This window comes from Magnolia sinica, chromosome 13 (assembly GCF_029962835.1).
Source record: "Magnolia sinica isolate HGM2019 chromosome 13, MsV1, whole genome shotgun sequence".
NCBI lineage: Eukaryota > Viridiplantae > Streptophyta > Magnoliopsida > Magnoliales > Magnoliaceae > Magnolia > Magnolia sinica.
In genome coordinates, this window is record NC_080585.1 from 50,891,154 (window position 1) to 50,915,246 (window position 24,093).

The 24,093-nt window shown below is 40.6% G+C and overlaps 1 protein-coding gene across 3 annotated transcripts in view; it reads left to right on the forward strand.

Moving 5' to 3' along the window:
* The window catches only part of LOC131223756 (uncharacterized), a 150,816-nt gene that overhangs the window by 42,396 nt on the left and 84,327 nt on the right, over positions 1-24,093 (forward strand). For all 3 annotated transcript variants that reach the window (XM_058219257.1, XM_058219256.1, XM_058219258.1), the window contains 5 exons: positions 2,439-2,537; positions 2,624-2,695; positions 2,905-3,042; positions 20,237-20,390; positions 20,480-20,847. In XM_058219257.1, coding sequence (XP_058075240.1) covers positions 2,439-2,537; positions 2,624-2,695; positions 2,905-3,042; positions 20,237-20,390; positions 20,480-20,847 — 831 coding nt within the window. The remainder of the gene's footprint in view (positions 1-2,438; positions 2,538-2,623; positions 2,696-2,904; positions 3,043-20,236; positions 20,391-20,479; positions 20,848-24,093) is intronic.

Consider the following 24,093-nt stretch of genomic DNA (forward strand, 5'->3'; position numbering starts at 1 on the left):
GAGAAGTTTACAGCCATGTCAACTGGAAGCCCTGACCAACTTCATATTTTGACTTTATCTTTAAACCCTTCCTGGGCAAAGCCTGCCTTATCTCTATTCTGCGGAAAACCCTGGTCTTTACTTTTTTGTCTCAGGCACCTTGAATCAGGACATGTAACTCACCTATTTGAATCCCAAGTTACTTTATTTTCAACACAGTATTTACTTAAAAAAAAAAAAAGCTTTAGCAGTTATATATATATCTGTGTGCGTGTGCGCGCGCGCGCATGGGAACCTGTTCTCATGGGAACTTGTGAGCACTTTTTGACACATGATGTGGGCACAAAATCCAAACGCTCCACTAGATGAATCACCTCATGAAACCCCCAGGGCCCCAAAGTTAGCCTGATTCAAAATCTGGTGGGCCATAACAAAGTGAGAGGGAATTTCCTCCCTTGATTTGCCTCTCACTTTGCTATGGCCCACCAGATTTTTGGATCGGGCTAACTTTTGGGCCCTAGGGTTTCATGAGGTGACTCATCTTGCGGACTGTTTGGATTTTGTGCCCACATTGCATGCGAAAAGTGCTCATGAGTTCCCATGAGAATCGGTTCCCCTGTGAGCATTCCTTATATATATGTTTATGTATGGATGCTTATATATATGTATGTATGCTGCTTTTTTAATAATTTGTCCTCTCAAACTTGCGGTATGGTTGGTTAGCAGTGTTTAACTTCAAATGCATCTACTACACATTAACTAATTTTGAAGCTCAGCTAGAAGATGCTGTTCTTTTCAATTCATAATGGCCAGTCGTACTGTTAAGTTTGATTTTGATGGTAGTTCAATTGGGAATCACAGCCTACCAACAACAGAGATATTCTCAGGAATGACAGGGGTGAATTCATCCTTTTGTTCTTTCAGCTTGGGGAACAATCCTCCAACATAGTGGGGCTATGGGCCTTTATTGAAGGTAGTTGTTTAGAAGTATGCTCGTGAGTCATCTCAATTGTGGAGGGCGACTCCAATATTGCTATTGTTTGGGTTTGAAGGACAGCTTCCAGGCTTTGAGAACGACACATTATTGATGAGATTGGTTCTCACTTCTTCAACTAGAAATAGAATTTTCTTATGCTCTCAGGGATGCCAATGAAGTTGCAGATTCTCTCGCCTGTGATGGTGTGACCTGTGTATCTTTGCATATAAGATTGTTTTTACCTTCTTTCTCAATAAAGTTATTACGTTTTAAAAAGTACTAATTATTACTCCATCTTTCAGCAATTGCAGCAAGTCATTTATTTTTGGAATCATTATCCTATGCTATGATACTCGTACTTCCTAATAACAGTAGTAGGATGTCTCATGCCATCTTACATTTTCTAGCTGCTATAATAATTTCATGATGACCCTGAAAGTTGTGTATTCCCTTCCATCTATATGGATTCATTATTAAATTTTATCTGTTTGTTTCTCTGTTCTGGTCTTGTTTCTGCTTTTGCTTGCCAATGTGGGATTCTTTATCATTTGCTTCATGCATTCCCTTCTAAAGTTATTTTGTTAAAAAAAGTACTACAGCAATTGCAGCACTTCATTTATTTTTGGAATCATTATCCTATACTATGATACTCATACTTCCTAATAACAGTAGTGTAGGATGTCTTATGCCATCTTACATTTTCTAGCGACTAAAATAATTTCACGATGACCCTGAAAGTTATGTATTCCCTTCCGTCTATATGGATTCATTATTAAATTTTATCTGTTTGGTTCTCTGTTCTGGTATTGTTTCTGGTTTTGCTTGCCAATATGGGATTCTTTATCATTTACTTCATGCATGATATTGTATTATACCTTACTCGGGAGGCAAACGATCTGGATTAGTTCAGTGAAGGAAGGAATACCAAGACTGTTTGTGTAGGATTTTCCTTCAATTATCTTGGTGAATTCTTCATTATAGATCTTTTGCTTCTCACTTCAATAAAATGGATATTACAAACTTACAATGGAAAATTCTCCCATTCATGTATTGCATGCTATTGTGTTGTACCTTACCATGGAGGTAAACAATGTGGAATAAGCCAGGGAAGGAAGGAGTACCAGCACTGTTTTATGTGTAGGATCTTCCTTCAATTATCTTTGGTGAATTCTTTTTTACAGATCTTTCATTTTTCACTTTAATAAAATGTATGTTACAATAGAAAAATTGTCCCATTCAAAAAAGAAAAATTCTTATATGTTCCATGTTGTGTAATGTTGGGTTTCTTTTTCCATGTTCATAATTTATTAATTGCGTGTGTACTGTCTTAGATGCTATTTATTTGCATCATAGCTTTCTTTACTGCAATGCTTGCTTGCATGTGATTTTCCATGGACGAGTAGGCGAAATTGTTTTATATTAACTGCCATTTCTGGGATGAGTAAAGTGTCTTTTGTTTTATTTATTTATTTTTTCTCCCCAGGTGGAAGATGCAGTTTCTCGTGTTGCTGAGGGAATTCCAAGCGCAGTCCAGGAATTAGATTTTTCATCCCTCCGTTCTCAGTTAGGTCCTTTAGCTGCAGTAAGTATTTCCAATTCCAATGGATTTCCATTTATTCAAATTTTGTAATAGATAAGTATATCCTAACATATGTTCTCTTATGTCAGATTCTTCTTTGTATTGATGTTGCTGCTACTTCTGCTAAGAATGTGGATATTTGCAAGCAGCTTCTAGATCAGGCAAGTGTTTATGCTTACGTGTTCTGCATGAAGATTAACTTATTTTGTGCTTCCCATGAATGCTACCTTTTTCTTCTCATTATTTGAAAAGATATTGTACAGTAGATTGCCAAGCTCTGTCTACACCTGTAACCTTGATTCTTGTGGGTATAACCATATAACAATGTTATGGTGATTGCATATGGCTGACATTATAGTTACATATGCAGGCTAGGGGTATGTTGTCTGAGATCTATCCAGGAGGTACTCCGAAGATAGGTTCTACTTACTGGGATCAAATTCGAGAAGTGAGCATAATTTCTGTCACAAGGCGTGTCCTTCAGCGCCTGCATGATTATCTGGAACAGGTTAGTGTTGGACAGTATGGTTGCCAAAATCTAGGAATTTGTCAGTTTGGTGTAGTTCCATCTGTTGGAACATGTGTACTTTGAATCAGATCAATTGCTGTCTATGGTTTTCTACAATCTAGCTAACATGGTTATTGGTTCTGCCAATCCACTTTCGAGGTAGGCCACACGTGCTATTTTATCAGATCCATGGCTATCTATGGTTTTCTATCTATGGTTTTCTATAATCTTGCTCCCATGGATAGTGGATCAGCTTGATTTTTGCACAATGTAGTCTTCATGGTGGGACCAATCTTATAGACGGTCTGGATGTTGTACCACATGACATGGAGACATGACTTATGTGCTAGTTGGATGGTATTGTCCAACTAGTTGCACATGAATGTCCTGTACATATGTTTTTGTGTTCATGTGTGTGCATTTGTGTGTGCGGAGAGGAAGGGCTATTTCCCACACTTTCTACTTCCTTTCTAAATTTTTAATTGGGACGACATTCATACTTTCTAATTCCTCTGATTTTATAATTGGGACAAGATTTTCGCATTTACCATTCATAAGGCACTATGCAATGCATAGTGTATTGGATGATATATATATATATATATATATATAAAATTTCTCGGGGTGACTGATACGTGCTCGGATACCAATACTTCTAGGGCCTGTTTGGATTGACGTATACCAGTGTATTGCATTGTATCCATGTACTGTTCATGTATAAATTCGACAGAAATCATTATACATCCAAATCAATAGATGACAAATCAATGTTTGGATCAGAGTGCTTGTTGGGTAGGTATACAAATGCGTCCAAGTAGTCAATGTTTGGATACGACATATTAGGGTTACTTAGTGTATATGCGTTTTATATCGATGCCGATATGAGCTGGCTATTCCCATTGCCTGGCTTCTCAGGGTTGATTGTCAGTGCTATGTGGGCCCCTCAATGATGTCTGTGACCCATCCAGGCCGTCCATCTATTTTACACATGTCAGATCGTGTGGGAATTAGGGCCATGTAGCCAATCGATGCTGTCCCCCCAGAGTATTGGGACACATAGGATCCATCATCAGCAACGGATTCAGGTTTGGGAGGTAATCCGATTCCATCTGTGCATCTACTAATTGTGGGACCCATCAGGATATGGCCCACTGTTTTAATCCGTACAAGCTCGAGTAAACGAACGGGTAGAACTGTAGTTGATAAATCGTAACAAAATCGAAAGAAAATATGTGAAAAATTAAAAGTTGTGAAAACGCTGAACATGTGATCGGATTGTCGATCCAATCTGATACTCAATCGAACCAGTTCAAATGTAAGTTCCAAAAAACAAAACTATTCCTCACCCAACATTTCTATGCTCAAACAGACCCACACATCTTCAAAAGACACAGATTCAATCAGGAATCATAATCTCCCCTTCCTCACATAAACAAAGATAAAATGAACTCCCTAATAGCCGGACCTAAAATTAATAGACCAAGCAGCAAACCAACAAGGGGATGATTGATCACTTGCTGGCCTCTTTCACCAGCATCTGCCACCCTTTCCGGTCTGCCTTCTTCCGTGCCGATATCACCGATCTGCTGATAGACGGTTGCCTCTGCTAGAGCACTTACACTCGAGGCAGTCTCCTTCATCGCCGCACGAGGTGATTCACGAACACTGTCACCATCAGGTGTCCTCCCCACCGCTCCATGGAGGACCGTGGCCTACATGATACAATAATAAATCACATTTTATGTTAATACCAGATATTGGAAGATGTAATACTGATGGAGATGAGGATGAAATGAAATTATGAAAGATAATAGTTATTAAACCTTATGCTGATTCCACGCATTGACGGCATCTTCGTAGGTCCTGAAGGACTGGTGTTTGTAGCCACTGAATCGGTGAACCTGTGTTGCAATCCTCCTACCTATCATATATGCCTGGGACTCTTCACACAAACACGACGTAATACTTTTTGTTCATTTTCCTGCAATTGGTAAACCAATTAATTTCATACATCCCTGTGATACAGAGTCACCAGTTGTTAAGGCGTAATGATATTAGTGCAAATTATCCAGAACAAAAGTGTATTAGTAGATCTGAAATGAAATTCAACCCAGAAATTGTATCTAAAAATAAGGAAATCACACTTCTGAAAATATTTCAACTTTGAGGGGGTCTGCAGTATATGACTCCCTACTGCTATATTTTAATTATACCTTGTAAAATAAAGATATCTGATCTGCATCATAAATCGAATAGAAATAGTTCAATGGTTTCACATCACTGCAAGCACATATATGAGCCATAAACCAAGCCCAACATCCACAATCATTTTCCCGCACGCTCGTTCGTACTCCGACGGACATTGTCCATCAGTTCAAGAAAGTTGAACCATCAACACCTGCTAGAAACTTGCAACATTATCAGAAATAAACATGTAGCATTATCAAAATAAATAGGTCAAGATTATAAGCTACAATTGCTGTTCCAACAGCAATTACAGCACCCAGAACTATTCAGTTTTAAAATCCCCAACCGTGCCAAAAACAGGCACACATATAACAGTATCCACACAAATCCCAACAAAAAAGATAAAGTTTGTCCAAAAAAAGATAGTCAGCATGTATCACAGCTGGCCCACTTTCATTCAGGGCCATTGCGATCGAGTATAAGTTTTTGTATCCACTCTTTTCTCCTTTCATGTCCCATCTTCATAAAAAAAACCTGCACTAAGTCAGACTGCAAAACCCTTGCAGCCCGGATCTGGTCCTCGCGGCTTAGACCATCCACTTCCTCTAGAATCCCAAGTAACCGTTGCAGACGTGTCATACTCTTGCCCTGCGACATAGTTATTGTCAGGGACTTCATTGCTTCGGCCATTTCCCCCATCCTGTCACCTATTTGATCACTCTTGACTTACCCTTCCTCTGACGGCTCATCTCGCTTGCTGTTGAGCGACTATGTCGGGATCCTGATGTCGTCTCCATCTGGCTGTTGTTATAACACTTTGCCCGATGTGTAGATCCCTCGCCGCAGTGAATGCGAGGAGCAGGGCCATGATCATCCTCATCTTCAGATGATAGACGTACAGTCTTAGTAGTCTCCTCTTTGGAACCGTCATCTAAATTCAGTTCACTTCATCCGCGGTGTCTCCCCGAAATGGGTGACGAGTAAGTCGTTCTTGCAAAGGAACTGTGTGCACACTCATTGCCAAAGATAAACACCAAATCGTCATATCTTTCGATGTGCTTTCCGCGCACTCTTTCAGCGTATGGGTGTGACTGTAGACAGGTAGATGATATATTTACCACACAATCTTATAAACAAAAATTATAAATAGACATGCAATCTTTCAGCAAAACTGATTAGCAAATCTTACCCAAACTTTCCACGATATAGCCTTCCCAGACATCGTCAGTAGCTACAACCATCTTCTCATCTGCGTCTCAACCAAAACCAGAGGCATTAAGCATGTCCTTGATTGCCCAGTAGAGTCTCTTCAAAGTTCGTAGATGGTTTGATATATGACGATTTTCCAGGAGTATTTCACATCTGTAATGGATTTCCTTGATCGTAGCTTTGTATGCTTTGGGTTTAAATCTGATACCACTCTTAAGACCAAGATTTACTTGCTCAATTAAGGCATCAACCAAGGAATTATCCATTGTATCATACTACTGTATCTTAGCATTTTTGTACTGGCGGGTATCCTTCTTTTCGGGTTAGATAGAGTCTTCGGTGAAGGACCTTTGCACGAGGGTGTCAAAGATTTTTTGGGTGTTACAAGCTGTTCTGTGGGTGAATCTAGACTCTTGTATGATGAACTTCCCCTCTTTGCAGGAGACGATACCTCATTTTTATTTCTTGAATCCTTTAATGTGCTCAAGAAATTCATATCACCTATGCCACATTAACTGTTAATAGAAACAAGACAACAACAGCGAAATGATGTAGCAATTGAATCATTCATAACAACAGTTTATATTTCTACGATGTTAATAATAATAATCTCCTCAACATAGTTAAAATTTGTCAAAATATTCCTACTTTCAACTAAGCAGATCATTACATAAACCAACAAATATTACTAAATGCGTTGTCTTGTGCGTGGAAGACTGTCATTCCACATTCTCTCAACAATCTCGTCTCTTTTCCTTGCCCACTCATCCCTTGCGCTGTCCGTCACCCGAGATAACGCTTGACCTTCCTCCACAGTAGTGACCTCTACAGGGGATGGCGAAACGTCCTCTGTACTGTCTCCACTGTCCTCTACTGCCTCAGTTAGTCCATCTTCACCACTAACACGGATGAAATTATGAATGACACAACAAGTTGTAACAATTTTCACTTGAGTTATAAACTTGAACTAATGAGGAGTATGTAGAATAGGAAAGCGGTCTTTCAAAAGACCAAAAGAACGCTTTATGATATTTCACAATTGGGCGTGACGATAATTGAAAAGTTCTTTTTTATTGGCAAACTTCCTTCTAGTACGAAACTCATTCAAGTGATATCAAACACCTCGATAGGGTGCCATAAACCCTTGTGAAAGTGTATATCCAGCATTTACAACATAATATTTTCCTACACATTACAAGACATGTTTTAGTTATATTTCAGACATAAATTCCTATAATGTAAACGATCACCCCCTATATATGATTACCATGAGGAACAAGAAAACAGTCAGGGTGATGGGTTAGTGCATTTTGTAAGACACGAGCATCGGATGCAGAGCCATCCCAACCAGCAAGCACATACGAATTTCATATCAAAAGTACAAGCAGCCACAACATTCTGTAACAAAAATCCTTTCCTATTTTTGAAAGTTGAGCTTGATTCTTTTGGTAAATAAGCCGGGATATGGGTAACATCTAGGGCCCTAATGCAGTCCTACAAGCAAAAGTGTGCCACATGATCAGTTCATTCCTTTAACTGTGCAAAATTTTATCAATGACATCAGACATTTTTACAATATTAATTGAAAGAATGAACTACACAAAGGGTTGTCGGATATTTCTTTTGGAGTGGGTAATTCAGGAAACTTTACATATTCTGGATAAAGACCGATTATAGCATCCAACGCTCTAGTGAAGTGTCTGCCTACCGTCTCACCAGATCATGCAAAGCGATGACCAATCACACAATTACGTACATTGTGTCTGATAGTATGTAGGAACATTAGAACCTGCTCTTTCATATTGCACCTCTTAGTATCGGATAGGAGTTTCCGATCTCTCAACAATGAACATAATTCAAAGAAATTGTCCCTACCCATTCTTAGTTGCGCAAGACAATCAACATCGCTTTTTCTTATTATTCCATTGATAAATCTATTCCTCTCAATGTGACCATCCTTAGGCTGTGCCTTCATATAGTAACGCCGATAATATTCAGTGGCTCCCATTACACATGCAAAAGCTGCAATGGCTGTTAATGCAGTAGCTATTTCATTCTCGGTCCAATCACTAGCAGAGGACCTCTCATCAGTATTTTCCCCACTATCAGAAGCCATGGGAATATTGAAGTTGAATATTATCTGAATGGGAATTACAATTTTAGATAAATTTTATATCCACACAAACAGGAATTGTTGCCATAACATTCATTCCACAAGGGGAGTTAATATCAGTGATGCCTCTCAGAAAGAACAACACACATCCATCATCATTGAGATAATAAAAGCATGAAACTCATATTAACAGCTATTTTTGTAAGTTGCTGATATACATATTCATGGGATATTTTGTAAATCCTACAAGGAACATCATACACTGCGTAATCATGGGAATATCACATGGAACAGTTCACGCACCTACTGATCGAAATGAAGAATGCAGAGAGGTGACTATTTTCCACAGTCCACAAGGGGGTGTTCTGTTTGCATCGTCGCATCAGGAGTCTTGTGGTTAGGAAATGATTTAGTGAATAGAACAGAAGATTAGAGTAGTGGATTTTAAAATTCTGAGCTCCGGTAGTATGTCATCATAGTACGCATGCGATCTATAAATATCCATAAATAGATGAAAATGGAGAACATATAATGAAGGGAAGGTCGTCTTAAGAAAGGGCCTACAGTTTCGATTTTCTCAAAAGGAATTGAGTCCAAATAAAGAAAAAAAAAATGAAGAGATGAGTAATACCTCCACCAATGATCAACCCGGATGTAGCACAACTTTACCGTAAAAAAAAACTTTCCAAAAACAGATGGTGTAGAAGAAGACAAAGGAGTGAGGGTTTTTATAAACATTTGCCTTCTTCAAATCAATTATCTACCCATGCCCTACACCTACCTTTAATGGTCGCATGCACCCGTCATATCCAATCTTCCACACTGACTGAGCGGAGATTATAAAACCCTATGATACGACGACCAGAGATTTACCTGAAAATCTCCTCAGTCGGCGGTATAGCCAAACCTGGAAAGTGAATAGGTCTTTCACTAACAGAGGTGTATACGCAGAACGTATACACTCCACTGGAAAAGGGGCTACTCGCACTGATGCAGGACATGGAAATTAAACATGATATGCAAAATTTTAGGCTTAAGATCATACTAAGTTAGAAACAATTACAAAAGCTCCACACCCCACATAAAGTCAAGCATTCAACAAAGGGGATCTATCAGAGTCCAAGCCTACACATGCTAGGGCTGGATCGATTAAAATTATAGACCAAACAATGATCAAAGGATAGTAGATTCATCCACACATGCAAAAGATTATTTCCCAATCAAAGGGATTCGCATGTTTCAAATCGGGAGACCCTAGGGTTGCAAAAGTGGAATAGAACTTGAGGATTTGAGATGATCTATGGATAGGGTTATGGAAACAAGGCAAGAGAGGAGTGAAATAGAGACGAGAGGAACCTATGATCAGCCCGCACACGTGGACAGCAAACCGGCCTGACGCACGTGCGTGGATGGCGGCCCGCACGTTTGTGGGGCCCACGAATCTGGAATCGGTCAGCTAGGGCCGTGTCGGCCAGGGTTGGGCCACCTTTCCTCCAAATTTCAGGCTGAACGGATGATTGGTTTGAACACAGTGCTCCGTCGAAGTTTCAGCCCTCCTGTAGGGGCAAATTCTGGAAATTTGCTGTAGGGGAAAGATTAACTGCAAACGTGGGTGGATTTGATGAGGGGATGACTGTAAAAGATGATGAATATGGAGGGTAGGAGATGGGGGCGAATCGGGACGGGTGTGGCTTCGCACCATAGTAGTTAGCCCTTCGAAGAAGGGAGGGTTTCGCACCCAATTGGATTTCCACAACTCAGAGAATTAGAGAAGGAGGAAAACGCAGAAATCTTATTCAATCTTCAATGAGAAAAAAAGACTACAAGGGGTGCCTATTTATAATAAAATCCTATACCCCAAAACTCGCGCCATGTGCGCAACCTATTACTTAGAGGCGAAGTAACCACAAATAACAACTAATCAAAGTAATCTAAACCGTCTATGATGTTTCTAATAGCAATAATAACCAAAATTCAAAGTACTAGATTGTTTGGAATAGTGGGCTATGATCATGAGAACCCACGGTGGGATTTACATGACGATCGGGTCCACTCCATGGAACCAAAACAGTCCTCTAACTAGGAGGCCCTCCCTGGACATCGTCATCTATCCAGATCGATGGTGGGGCCCTCCTTGCGTAATTGCGTAGGGGGAGCGTGTGTGTGTGCGTGATGTCCCCATCATGCACTCGAAGAGTCGGGTGTCGCTTCTCTCTTGAATCAGCTCATATTTTCAGGGGAGAAGCGTATCCCAGTTGAATCAGGAAGACGGACATCAGTACCTGAACGATTTGCTTTCAGGCCTCCAATCTGGTAAATGAAATCCCACTTCGCCCCCGATCCAACTCTTCGAGAAGAGTTTCGACTATAGTATGAATCCCAAGCCTTCGAAAGAGAACTGGAGGAGCTGATTGGCCACATGCAATAGAAGGCAGATGATTGGGAGCGATGAGGGAGTAGAATGCTTTCGTCGTCCATAGATACAAAATTAACTCATGAATCGCACGTCACGGTCAGACACTATGGTTTTTGGTAACCCATGCAGTTTGACGACCTTACTAAAGAACAACTTGGCAACATGAGATGCGTCGAAGGTCTTAGAACAAGGAATGAAGTGGGCCATTTTAGAAAAATGGTCCACGACAACAAATATGGAATCGTGTTTCCGAATAGTCTTGGAGAGTCCAAGTATGAAGTCCATACTGATGTCTTGCCAAGGGATGAATGGAACTGGCAAAGGTGTGTATAATCCTGTATTTTGCTTTTTCTGCTTTGCCAGTTGACAAGTACGACGTTGCCCTATAATTTTGGCCACGTCTCGCTTGAGGCTTGCCCAATAAAACCTATTCTCCACTAGGGCAATAGTTTTGTCTCGACCGAAATGACCCGCGATGACCCGTGACCCCTCCTGTATGTAACTCCCAGACAAGAAATTCGCGGAGGGAGGTGAGAGGTATGCACAAGCGGTCACTCCTAAACAAATATCCGTTTAAAATCAAGTACTCACTGATAGCTCCTGACAGACTCCATAACAACGATGCGTACACAACTCCTAAATCCAGACACTCAGAATAATCTTCTTTGATGCGCTCGAGGCCCGTGACTTCGACACTCATGGAATTCAGTAACGTGACTCGACGACTCAACGCGTCGGTAGGCTTATTCTCTACCCCGGCTTTGTGCTAAAGTACAAAAGTGTACTCTTGAAGGAATTGCACCCACTTGGCGTGCCTAGGGTTTAGTTTCTTCTGAGAGTTCAGATATCTCAAGGCCTCGTGATCTGAGAACAAGACGAATTCTTGCGGCAATAGGTAATGATGCCAGTGACGCAGTGATTGCACTACCACATAGAACTCTGTCATAGGTGGAATATTTTTGTTTTGCCTCATTCAATTTCTCACTAAAAAAGGCGACAGGGTGCCCTTCCTGACTAAGTACTACTATGCCGACTCCTGACGCGTCACACACTTTAAAAACTTTTGAAAAATTCGGAAGTCGTGTGATTGGAGCTTCGGTCATCTTGACCTTTATCTCCTTGAAGGCCTTCGAGGCTGCCTTTGTCCATTGAAACTCTCCCTTTTTTTTATGCAATCCGTGATGGGAGCCATAATGGTACTGAAGCCTTAAATGAACCGCCTATAGAAGGTGACTAAGTCATAAAAGCTGTACACCTCGTGAATATTGCGGGGTTCAAGCCAATTGACAATAGCTTTGACCTTATCGGGATCCCTCGATACGCCCTCAGTTGACCCAACAAAACTTAAGAAGATAGCATTACTAGACAAAAACGCACACTTCTTTAGGTTGGCGTACAATTTCTCGGCTCTAAGGATCCCACAAATCTACCTCAAATGGTTGAGGTGTTGTTCCTTGGTCTTGCTAAATCAAGATATCATCAAAGTATACGACTAAGAACTTTCCCATGAAGGGCCTCAACACTTGGGTCATCACACGCATGAAAGTGCTTGGTGCGTTAATCAGCCCAAAAGGCATAACTAGCCACTCGTATAGCTCATCCTTTGTCTTGAAGGCGGTCTTCCACTCATCACTAGGGCGTATACGGATTTGGTGATAACCACTTTTGAGGTCAATTTTCGAGAATATAATAGCATTGGCCATCATATCCAACTTGTCATCAAGACGCGGTATGGGAAATCGATACTTGACCGTGATTTTGTTGATGTCCCTACTATCAACACACATCCTCCATGTGCCATCCTTCTTAGGTGTAAGAAGGGCGGGTACGGCACGGGCTCATGCTCTCTCGAATGAAACCCTTTTCTAGGAGCTCATCCATCTGCTTCTTCAACTTCGCATGCTCCTTTGGGTTCATTCTGTAACGAAGGAGGTTTGGTAGAGTCGCCCTAGGGACTAAATCAATGGCGCGCTGTATGTCCCTCATAGGGGGAAGCTCATCCGGTAGATCTGCGGGAAAGACGTCATGAAACTTATCCACTACCGGAATAGCCTCAGTGGGTAACTCTACACTAGCCTCTAGTGCACTCTCCCTAGCCACAAGGGTGTACACTATCGAGTCCGACTCGGTCTCTCGCTCAAAGTCCTTGGCATTTAAAATATAGAGAGGCTTAGACTTGGACTTTGACTCCTTCAATTCTTTTGAGTTGCTGACACCACTTTGTGTGGTGGACTCCTTTCCAGTCGTGTTCGTGGGTGGAAGTGGATTTAGCTTGACCTTCTTGCCCTCAAACCAGAATGTATACATTTGAACGACCAAATATGGTAACATCTCTGTCATAGAGCCAGGGTCTGCCCAGAATGATATGACCAACATCCATGGGAACAACATCGCTCTAGAGTGTGCCTTTATATGATCCAAACTGAACACGAACAAGACAACGGTGCGAGACTGGAATGGAAGTCTCATCAACCCAAGACACACTATAGGGTTGAGGATGGGCTTCGAGCTTCAAGCCCAAACGGCTCACCGTACCAGTTGATGCCACATTGGCACAACTACCACTGTCCACGATCATCTTGCAACTCTTATCCCCATACTTTGCATAGGTATAGAAGATCATGTTGCGGCTCCAATCGTTGGTATTCTTTGCTTGGGCAAAGGCGCAACGCACAACTGTCAGGGTCGCAAACTCTTGCACTCCCCCTTCCTCATCACTAGGGGTTTCTGCTAGCTCAATACTCTTCCTCCTCCCCGTCACTTTCTGGGAGCACTACTTCTACTTGCCCATCAATAAGGAGCACCTTAGTGCCCTCTTTCGTGCCGCATTGGTGGGCAAAGTGACCAAACCCCTGACACCTAAAACACCTAGTTGCCTCACTTTTGCGCGAGCTAGACCCGATAATTTCTTTACCCTTATCATCCTTGAGACTGGACTGAGAACTGTTGGAAGGTTTGTTTTGGTATTCAGTGTTAGGTTTAGCTCTAGAAGGGTTGGCCTTAACACTAGAATCGCGAAAGTTAAACTGCCTTCCCACAGATGCTTTGAGGTATTGCTCGACCTCCAACAGTACTTGATACATTTGTTTAAGAGTGTCTATGTCCTTGGCGAGCAACTCTCTTCTAATGTCAGAATGAAGGCTTGTTTTAAATCGAGCAAGAGTGAGTACGGGATCCTCATCAACTTCACAACGAGTCAAGTACTCTTTGAATTTCTCAATGTATTCTGCCACACTCATGGAACCTTGTCTAAGCGACTGCCATTCCTCAGCCAACCTTAAGTGATAAGAGAAAGAGAGGTACTTTTCCTTAAGAGTTTCTTTCATTTCTCCCCAATGGACTATTGGGGGCTCCCTCGTCCTTTCTTTCTTTCGATCGACAATAGCCCAAAACCTTTTTGCTTGGCCCACAAGCTTCATCTTGGCGAATCAGACCCGACAAGCATTCGACATGTCATACCACTCAAAATAGTGGTTTATATCCGCCAACCAATCTAGAAATGCTTTAGGATCCAAGTAGCCATCAAACGTAGGGGCTTCTACTCTAACTCCCTGGAGGAGTCATGCATCTGGGTCATAGTTGTCTTGTTCCCCTCGCAGGGTGGGTACACGGGTGCGCGCCCATGACCAATTCCTTAGCCACCTCCATTCCTTGGTCTAACCTCCTAATCACCTGCTTGAGATTGGGCATCTTCCCCAATGGTGGGATTTGCTCTGGCGAAGGTCTCTAATTGGGTAACATGCACATTAAGTTGTTCAAAGCATTGGTCAATACGTTGTTCCAAGTGCTTACCCAAAGAATCAAACTGCTGGGTCATTTTGTTCATTGACTCTTGCAATTGCTCCATGTTTAGTGTAGGGTGCAAGCCAAAACCATGACCCGTACGTGTGGGCATACAACTACTAACTCAACTCAAAGATCCTCTACACAACTCTATGCGTCTAAATTGGACTAAATGATCGTATAGGACTCTATATGAGGGAAACTACACAATGCTACTAAATTTCCAGCAACCTATCTGCCCGAAGAGTCTATCAACAAGAAAATTCAGCGGCCCCTAATGTGAATGATGGATCCTAAACAACCCTTTATGATGAGAGTTAATGTAAATTAAACGTGAATAGACCAAACCCTAAACATGCAATGCATTCCCTTATAAGAACCATAAGCTCTAATACCAAATTTGATGCAGATCATGGAAATTAAATATGATACGCAAAATTTCAGGCTTAAGATCATATTAAGTTAGAAACAATCACAAAAACTCCACACCCCACATAAAGTCAAGCATTCAACAAAGGGGATCTATAAGAGGCCAAGCCTACACATGCTAGGGCTGGATCGATTAAAATTATAGACCAAACAATGATCAAAGGATAGTAGATTCATCCACACATGCAAACGATTATTTCCCAATTAAAGGGATTTACATGTTTCAATTCGGGAAACCCTAGGGTTGCAAAAATGGAATAGGACTTGGGGATTTGAGATGATCTAGGGTTAGGGTTATGGAAACAAGGCGAGAGAGGAGTGAAATAGAGACGAGAGGGAACTTGTGATCAGCTCGCACGCGTGGACAACAAACCGGCCTGACGCACGTGCATGGATGGCGGCCCGCACGTGTGTGGGGCCCACGAATTTGGAATCGGTCAGCTAGGGCCTGGTCGGCCAGGGTTGGGCCACCTTCCCTCCAAATTTCAGGCCAAACGGATAATCGGTTTGAACACGGTGCTCCATCGAAGTTTCAGCCCTCCTGTAGGGGGCAAATTCTGAAAATCTGCTGTAGGGAAAAGATTAGCTGCAAACGTGGGTGGATTTGATGAGGGGATGACTGTAGAAGATGATGAATATGGAGGGTAGGAGATAGGGGCGAATCGGGATGGGTGTGGCTTCGCACCACGGTAGTTAGCCGTTCGAAGAAGGGAGGGTTTTGCACCCAATTGTATTTCCACAACTCAGAGAATTAGAGGAGGAGGAAAACGCAGAAATTTTATTCAATCTTCAATGAGAAAAAAGACTACAAGGGGTGCCTATTTATAATAAAATCCTATACCCCAAAAATCGCGCCATGTGCGCAAGCTATTACTTGGAGGCGAAGTAACTACAAATAACAACTAATCAAAGTAATTTAAATTGTCTATGATGTCCCTAATAACAATAATAACCAAAATTCAAAGTACTAGATCGTTTGGAATAGTGGGCTACGATCATGAGAACCCACGGTGGGATTCACATGATGATCGGGTCCACTCCATGGAAGCAAAACGCAGTCCTCTAATTAGGAGGCCCTCCCTGGACGTCGTCATCGATCTAGATCGATGGTGGGGCCTTCCTTGCGTACGTGCGTAGTGGGGCGTGCGTGTTCGCGTGATGTCCCCATCATGCACTCGAAGAGTTGGGTACCACTTCTCTCCTGAATCGGGTCATATTTTCAGGGGAGAAGCGTTTCCCAGTTGAATCGGGAAGACGGACATCAATACTTGAACGATCTGCTTTCAGGCCTTCAATCTGGTAAATGAAATCCCACTTCGACCCGATCCAATTCTCCGAGAAGAGTTTCGACCGTAGTATGAATCCCAAACCTTTGAAAGAGAACCGGAGGAGCTGACTAGCCATATGCAATAGAAGGCAGATGATCGGGAACGATGAGGGAGTAGAATGCTTTTGTCGTCCATAGATCTTCTTTCAGAAAGAAGATTTCACACGCTAATACTGCATCATGAGTGCGCTGCACTGCCCGATGCACTGGTGTTTGACTTTACAGTACTATCGTTTGAAAATTTTGATTCCGTGAGGTATTCGTGCGCTTTGTTCTCCCCGGACTTCAACTCCGTTTCAAACATTGTATATTGTATATTTCGACATTTAATACAATACAAGTCAATCCTGATCGTCAATTCAAACAGGCCCTTAGTCTGGTTAGGGGATGAGCTTGTATCGGCCAATGTTTTAAATATCGACGATGTCGGCCGATATATCCCACGATATATCTTTTATCCCACCCGTGCAATTCGAAACGCACAAGTAGTGCCGATAGATCCCACATGTTTGATCCGGTCAGCATTTTTATTTTCCGATCTTTTTTTTTTTTTTAATTTTTTTGAAATTATGTTAAATCAGTGTCAAATGGTTACAAATCCATTGGTTCTTCATATTTTGCATGAAAAATCATTGAGTTGGAGCTTTGATTTTGATATCCATTGGTTCTTCATGTTCTCCATGTTTTTTTTTTTTTAATGGATATTTCCTTCAACTGGTTGTCAATTGGGACCAATTTCGAAGTATTTAGGAGTATTTGCTGAAATGATCATCATATACACTTTAATTTCGAAATTTGAGTGTAGGTGGTCCGATTTGAGAAAAAATGGGAAAAATTCAAAATTTTCACAATTTCTCCCATTTTGCTTGCAATGTTGCATTCCAAACATGAAATCAAGCATGTAAGAGGGCTGATCTACTAATTTGTTTAGTCCTTGTCAATTTTCAAAAAATAAAAATTATTTTTTAATTTAAAAATTATGAAAATATGATTTTTTTTTTTTTTTTTCGAAATTTTCCTTCAACTAGCTGTCAATTGAGACCAATTTCAAAGTATTTAGTAGTAAATGATAATCACATACACTCAAATGTTATGCATTCACTTTGAATATAGTTGCATTAGTTCAGTCAAACAACGCATAACTTAGAATCCTATAGAAAGGAAACATATTATGTGCACTTCTTTTTTGAGATGTTATGATTTAAAAGTGTATATTATGGTCTTTTTTAACAATCTTTGAATTTTGATTGAAAAATTCAACCATTTCCCCAATATTTCCCCATGTTTTCCAAAAAGTGCGATAAATTACCCGATGCAAACGATATATCTCATGCAATAACCAATACGTATCTGTATCCCATGGGTGCGATACATAACACGATACCGATATTTCGAACATTGGTATCGACTATGTTCTAGCACTGAGAGTGGATTTATTGGTCCAGTGTTAGTTAATATGTGAATGTTGCTAATGAGCGTAATGTCTGGTGAGTGAATGTTGCCTCTTGGTTGAATGTTCTAGCCATTCTTGTAGTATAAGTTTGTTACTGCATGTGCGCCTAGTTGTCCATATCTGTAGCGAGGTTCTTTGACTAACCACCGGACCATGTAATGTGTACAAGGTTCTCAGTTGAGCTGCTGACCTTGCAGGACTAACTCTCACGATTTGAGCTGTTTTTCCTATGTCACTGTTTTGATTGATGAACTGAAGTTTGATTCTAGTTCATTTTGAAACTAATAAGAAAATGAGCCCACTTTCAATCATCAATTTCCTCCAGAAGATACGTTGTATTTTATTTTTAGTATTTAATAGATTTGATTTTGTTATTAATTAATTAAAAAGAGGGAGCTGTGGGGGATAATTATCAATCACCTAGCATACATTTTCACACTATTTCAAGTGTACTTGCAAATTGCTTATCTTGTTTACCTTGCATTTATCCTTTCACAATTTTAAGTTCAAATATTTGCCTTTCACTTTCTTCTATCACTGTGACTTCTTTTTTTTTTTCTTTTAAAATTTTTTTTTTTTTTTTTTTAAATTTTTTTTTACAACTGCGATTTTCTTAAGAAAAAGAAAAGGAAAGGAAAAGTGCTCTTATCCATTAAGGCAATGGATTATTGTTGCCAAAGTGAAAGGCAAGTCCAGAAACTCCATCGTCGCAAGAGAATTTGTGACAAAATTAGCCTCTTTCTTCCTCCACTGAAGCCATTCAGTTGGCAGTTAGAGTCAGTTTTCTTATTCCTCCCATTTTGACCCTTGGCTCCTATTCTTTTTCAAGGTGCACCTTTGAAGAATTGTGTAATTCTTTTATAGTGGAAAATTATCTAATATTTGATTCCTAGATATGTTCTTTGTTGGGTCCCTAGGGTACAAACATAGTGGAATAAAATGCAATAGAATTTTATTATGGGACCCATCCCAAGAATCCCCATTTGCAATAACATCAAATTTCTACAATATAACAATCTATATAAACAATGGAGATCATACCTATGTCTGCAATAATGAGCTATCGATGTCTCTCCTAATCCAAGTAGTCTCTTGATCTATCCCAGTACCGGAGAATAAAGATAGCTCAACGTCTAATCCTTTGGTAGGTGTTGAGGAAGATGTATATCATCCACAAGAGTGGACCATATGTGAGGATGATAGAAGAGAGGAGTGGATCTCCTCTCTCTCTCAAGCTCTCTATTTTTCCTTACACTCACATGTCCCATGAGGTGGGGACATCCAGGGCTCGCTATACTTTCTTCTGGGATAGGATCATATAAATAAGGAGGGATTAGGGTTTCTTGGGTGTACTTAATATAGTGCTTCACCACCTTATGGACTTCGGTGTAACCTACCTCAATCCGCCTTATCAATACATGTACTCATGATTCAATCCCTCCATTGCCATAACATTTCAACTAATGATCATATCCCATGCCAATCAGAAGTGGACCATCAGGTTATCATCAAGTGCGATTAAAGAAAATTTAACGGTTAAAACAAAACTTTAATGGATAAAAACCTTTGAAAAACTGATTAAAACATTCAGAGTGCTGGGTCGAGAAAAAAAGCCACTTAATGAGTTCCTTGCACAGACCTTGTAGGAAGACCCAAAACCAACCAGTCTAGATCATGACCCTTACATGTCCTCAAGCTTAATAATCAAACCATCTTTCATGCATCATCACTCTCGATCTTACGATCATAGTCCAAGCTAATGGGCTTCCAAACTGTTGACTTGATCTCGATTCGGTCCGAACTTGGATCCATTGTTCATGGAACACTCACACTCTTATGCAGGGTAGGGCAAGACATAAACCGACACCAATCGGCCCTCAATGGTGGAGATTGTCCATCCTTACTCTAGTCATCCCCTCACACAAGCACCCAAGATGACTGTACATCTCATGAACTAATATCCACAAGTGTCTCCCACACACCTATGACGGTCTTTGTCTAACAGGGTACTGAGATCCATGGATCACGACTATCCCAGATAAATGACCGCCATGTCCAATCTCAAGTTCCCAAGGACTGCCAGAGGAATCACTCCTCAACAAACCCAATGATCATAAGATGAGAGTGACACAAAATCTAAGGCATATCACATGTCCCATCTAGGACCCATGGTCACCTTGATTAACGGTTGAGATCCACCCAATCACATCTGCGTGGCTAGTGGATTAGGACACAGATGGTTTTCCAAGGCACTGACTCCAACATTCTCTACTTCAGGAAAATCCTCGAACTCTTCAGGAAATTTTAGCTGGAGAAATGATTATGTCCCCTAGCACTGAGCCCAATAGACAAGGACAAAGGCAACGTGCACTTGCCATCCTTCACCAAATGATTGAAGATGCTCACAAGGGAAAACGGCAGTTTTTGAGTGGTGAGTTTTGAAATTTTCTTAATCATTGAATTTATGCATGAGGTTGTTCTTTTTGTTAATTTTCTTCCCTATTACACCTGAAATTTCAGGGAAGCTTCATAATCTTGCAAGAGCTGTTGCTGATGAAGAAATAGATGGTAATTATATAAAAGGGGAGGGCTTATATTCTGACAAGAAAATCCTATTGAGTTCTGAGTGGGAAGGCGTTCTTGGGCTCGGACTCAAAGCTCTCAAGATAGCATCCTCTGGTTCAGCAAGTGGAGAAAATAGTACAGAACTTGCTGGATATGATATGAAAGACTCTGGAAAACGGTTACTTGGTCCCATAAGTTCCAAGCCTGCTACATATCTTTCAGCATTTATTCTCTACATTGCAGCAATAGGCGACATAGTCGATGGAATCGATACAACTCATGATTTAAACTTTTTCTCACTTGTATATGAATGGCCTAAAGATGTAAGATTTCTTTTTCTTCTTCTTCTTTTCCATGCTTCTTGGTTGCTTGTTTAATATACTGTCCATGTACAAACTCATGTTTAGTTGCCTTTTTACCCCTTAGTTGTCATGATTCTTCTTATTCAATCTCTGGGAATCTGTGTTTGTGCATAAATGATATGTTACGAAGGATTCTTTTTGTTTGTAACATACATATACATTATATACGCTGTGGATCTTTTTGTTTATTTATTGTGGCTTATAGACAAATGATGCACTTAAATTTTGGAGGAGACATTGGATGTGCTTTTTTAGTTGGTTGAAGTAAAGATTAAATTAGATAGCTGATAAAGAAGAGAAATGTGGATATTTCCCTACACCCTAAGGCCTGTTTGGTGTGCTTTTAGCAAGGGAAAAATTGATTCCCATTGAACAATTACCTGGGATTTATTTACCGAGAATTGATTATAAAAAATTGATTTCCAATTAGCGTGTTTGGTAGGTTCCAAGAAGGTCATAACTCATAAGTAGGTCTGTCACACAAGTAATTAGCAGTACAACACCCAAGCTTTTCAACAACTATAGTACAAGGTACAAACCCCATGCTCTACGGAGCCCACTGTGCTATCTGTTGGACATCCACTGTCCTTCAGGCGTGGACCCACTTGTTCTTCGCACATACCAATGATCAGACTGATCTGCTTATTTTTCGATCTTTGGTAAGGCACACATGATGAATGGCTTTGATGGAATGTGTGCACCATGGTGGGCCCCACACACAAACATACAGTTGGCATCCCTCTTAATTAAATTCTCCAAGTTCATCATCATTATCATCATCTAAGCCTTATCCCAATCAATTGGAGTTGGGTACATGAATCTTGTTTTGGCATTCCACTCTATCAAGGGCCAAACCTTCAGTTAGACCATAGGTCATCAAATCTTTTCTTACTACCTCCATCCAAGTCCTTTTGGGCCTTCTCCTTTCCCTTTCAGAGGCTTCAACTTGTACCCACTTCCTCCTAACCAGCACGGTTTTTGGTCTTTGTTGCACATGACCAAACCATCTAAGTCCACTTTCCGTCATCTTATTACGTATTAGTACTAAGTTCCTTCGAATGCATTCATTTCTAAATCTATCATTCCTTGTCTTGCCACTCATCCATCTCAACATCCTCATATTAGCTACAATTATTCCATGAACATGTTGTTCTTTAACTACCCAATATTCTGCCCTATAAAGCATGGCTGGTGATGGGGACATTAGAGGACTTACTCGAGTGTACCAGAGACGTAGGCGACCACCCACATCAGTGCAACTCTCTTTGTGTATTGGAGACGAGTTCCAGATGGGGCTCGCCAGGCCATTTTTAAGACCCCACATGCATTGGACGTGCATTAGGAAGGCCCCACTTTGGGATGATGAATGTGGACTACTTAGGAGACCGTTTTAGTCATAGGATTTTTATTTCGTGTCGATCTGACCATTGCATCTTATCGATCAGGCCATTGGGCCACCAAATCTTCTAGATTTAGGCCCCTTGGACCCTGATTTTGCTTCCTTTTTTTAAAAATAAATAAATAAATAAATTATTTTTAGGATTTGTTTAACGGTTGAGATTGATAGGAAGTGTTTTATTTCCTTATTTTGGATGATAGATCATATCAATTAAGTGAGTTTTTTTTTATAATTTTTTTTTTTTTGGGGGTAGTTTAAGAAGTAAAAAAAAAAGAAAGACTTTCTTGTGTGATGGTATTTTTTCTCTTTGTTTTTAGGGTTTGTATGGAACCCTCCCTTCCAATTGAATTGTGGAAGGGTAAAGGCTTGTTTGGTGGCGGACTCCTCCAAGGTGCATTCTTCCTCTCTCTCTCTCTTCTACAACAAGGTATTCCACTTATCTTTTCTTTCTTCTTTTCCTTCCCCTCCAACCTTTCTAAACTGGTCATAACCCAACCCGATCCATCCCTTTTCTTTTTTCTCCCAACACATCCACGTCTGGACCCCGTTTCGTATTTTTGCCTCCTCGTTATCCATCCAACCCTATCTCATCCCTATATTCTTTAATCCTTATAACCCTGATTCCTAAATCTCAATTCGTGAACCTAAACCCTAACGGAAATATGATTTTCTGGTAAAACCTTTCCCAAACCAGAATTTTATTTCCGTCATTGTCTATTCATGTGGTTGCACTACTCACGCTAGATTGGAAGTCTCTACTTCCAAGTGGGCCGCTATCGAATTATTTTATATTTTCGTGCAGCGCGTATGTGCTAACCTAGGACCTTTGTGTTATAGATCTGAATTTTCTGAATCTATTATGTGGATATGTTTGATTTTACGTGTTAATTGCTGAAATTAATGCGTAATTGATTTCTCATCTTGCATCTTAGATTAGTTTCCATCGTCCTACATCAAATTTGGTATCAGAGCTTAGGTCTATCATAGGGTAGGTGTTCAACAAAATTCCTATACCATAGTAGAGCATATAGATCTCATATAACTTGCTGAATTTTCTGATTTGGCTTTCTGAATTTTCTGCTTGGGTATTTTTAAAGTCGTATATTGCTGAAATTTTCATATTTAGTGACTTTAAGACACTTAGTTGTTGAATTTTCAGTTTTAGCCTTTTTAGAATAATTCTAGGGCTGTCCATAGGGTTTAAGGTACTATGGGTCATCATACATAAAATACATGTGCACCATATAATATCACATTGAGCGTTATCAAATCTGAGTTTTGCACCGCATTCATCATATTGTACACATACAGATATGTTCTCTTATTAGGGTTGTTTAGTGTATGCAAACGCGAACTGGTCGTGGTTTTGTCTATCTCCCACCATGAATATAGATTAGATTGCCGAAACTCTCGAAAAGATTAACCACTGTTTGATGGCCATTGAGATGCACAATAGGACCACTGCCGTGCAATTGACTGCTATCAACCAGCGTATCACGCGGCTAGAGGCTACCTCTCAGCCCACATGTCCCCTAGAGAGTTGCAGGATTGTTATGACCCTAAGGAATGAATTATGAAGAACATCAAAGTCAATGCTCCCAATTTCGATGGTCGCTTGAATCTGATGCATTTCCTTGACTGGATAGCTGACATGGACCACTTCTTCAAGTAGCTTGACATGTTAGATTGCCGTCGAGCGAGGTTCGTTAAGATGAAGTTGACGGGCCAAGCCAAGCTATTCTGGACCAATATAGAGAGGTAAGTAGAGCGGCGTAGAGATGAACCCATTACATCATGTTGAGATGAAA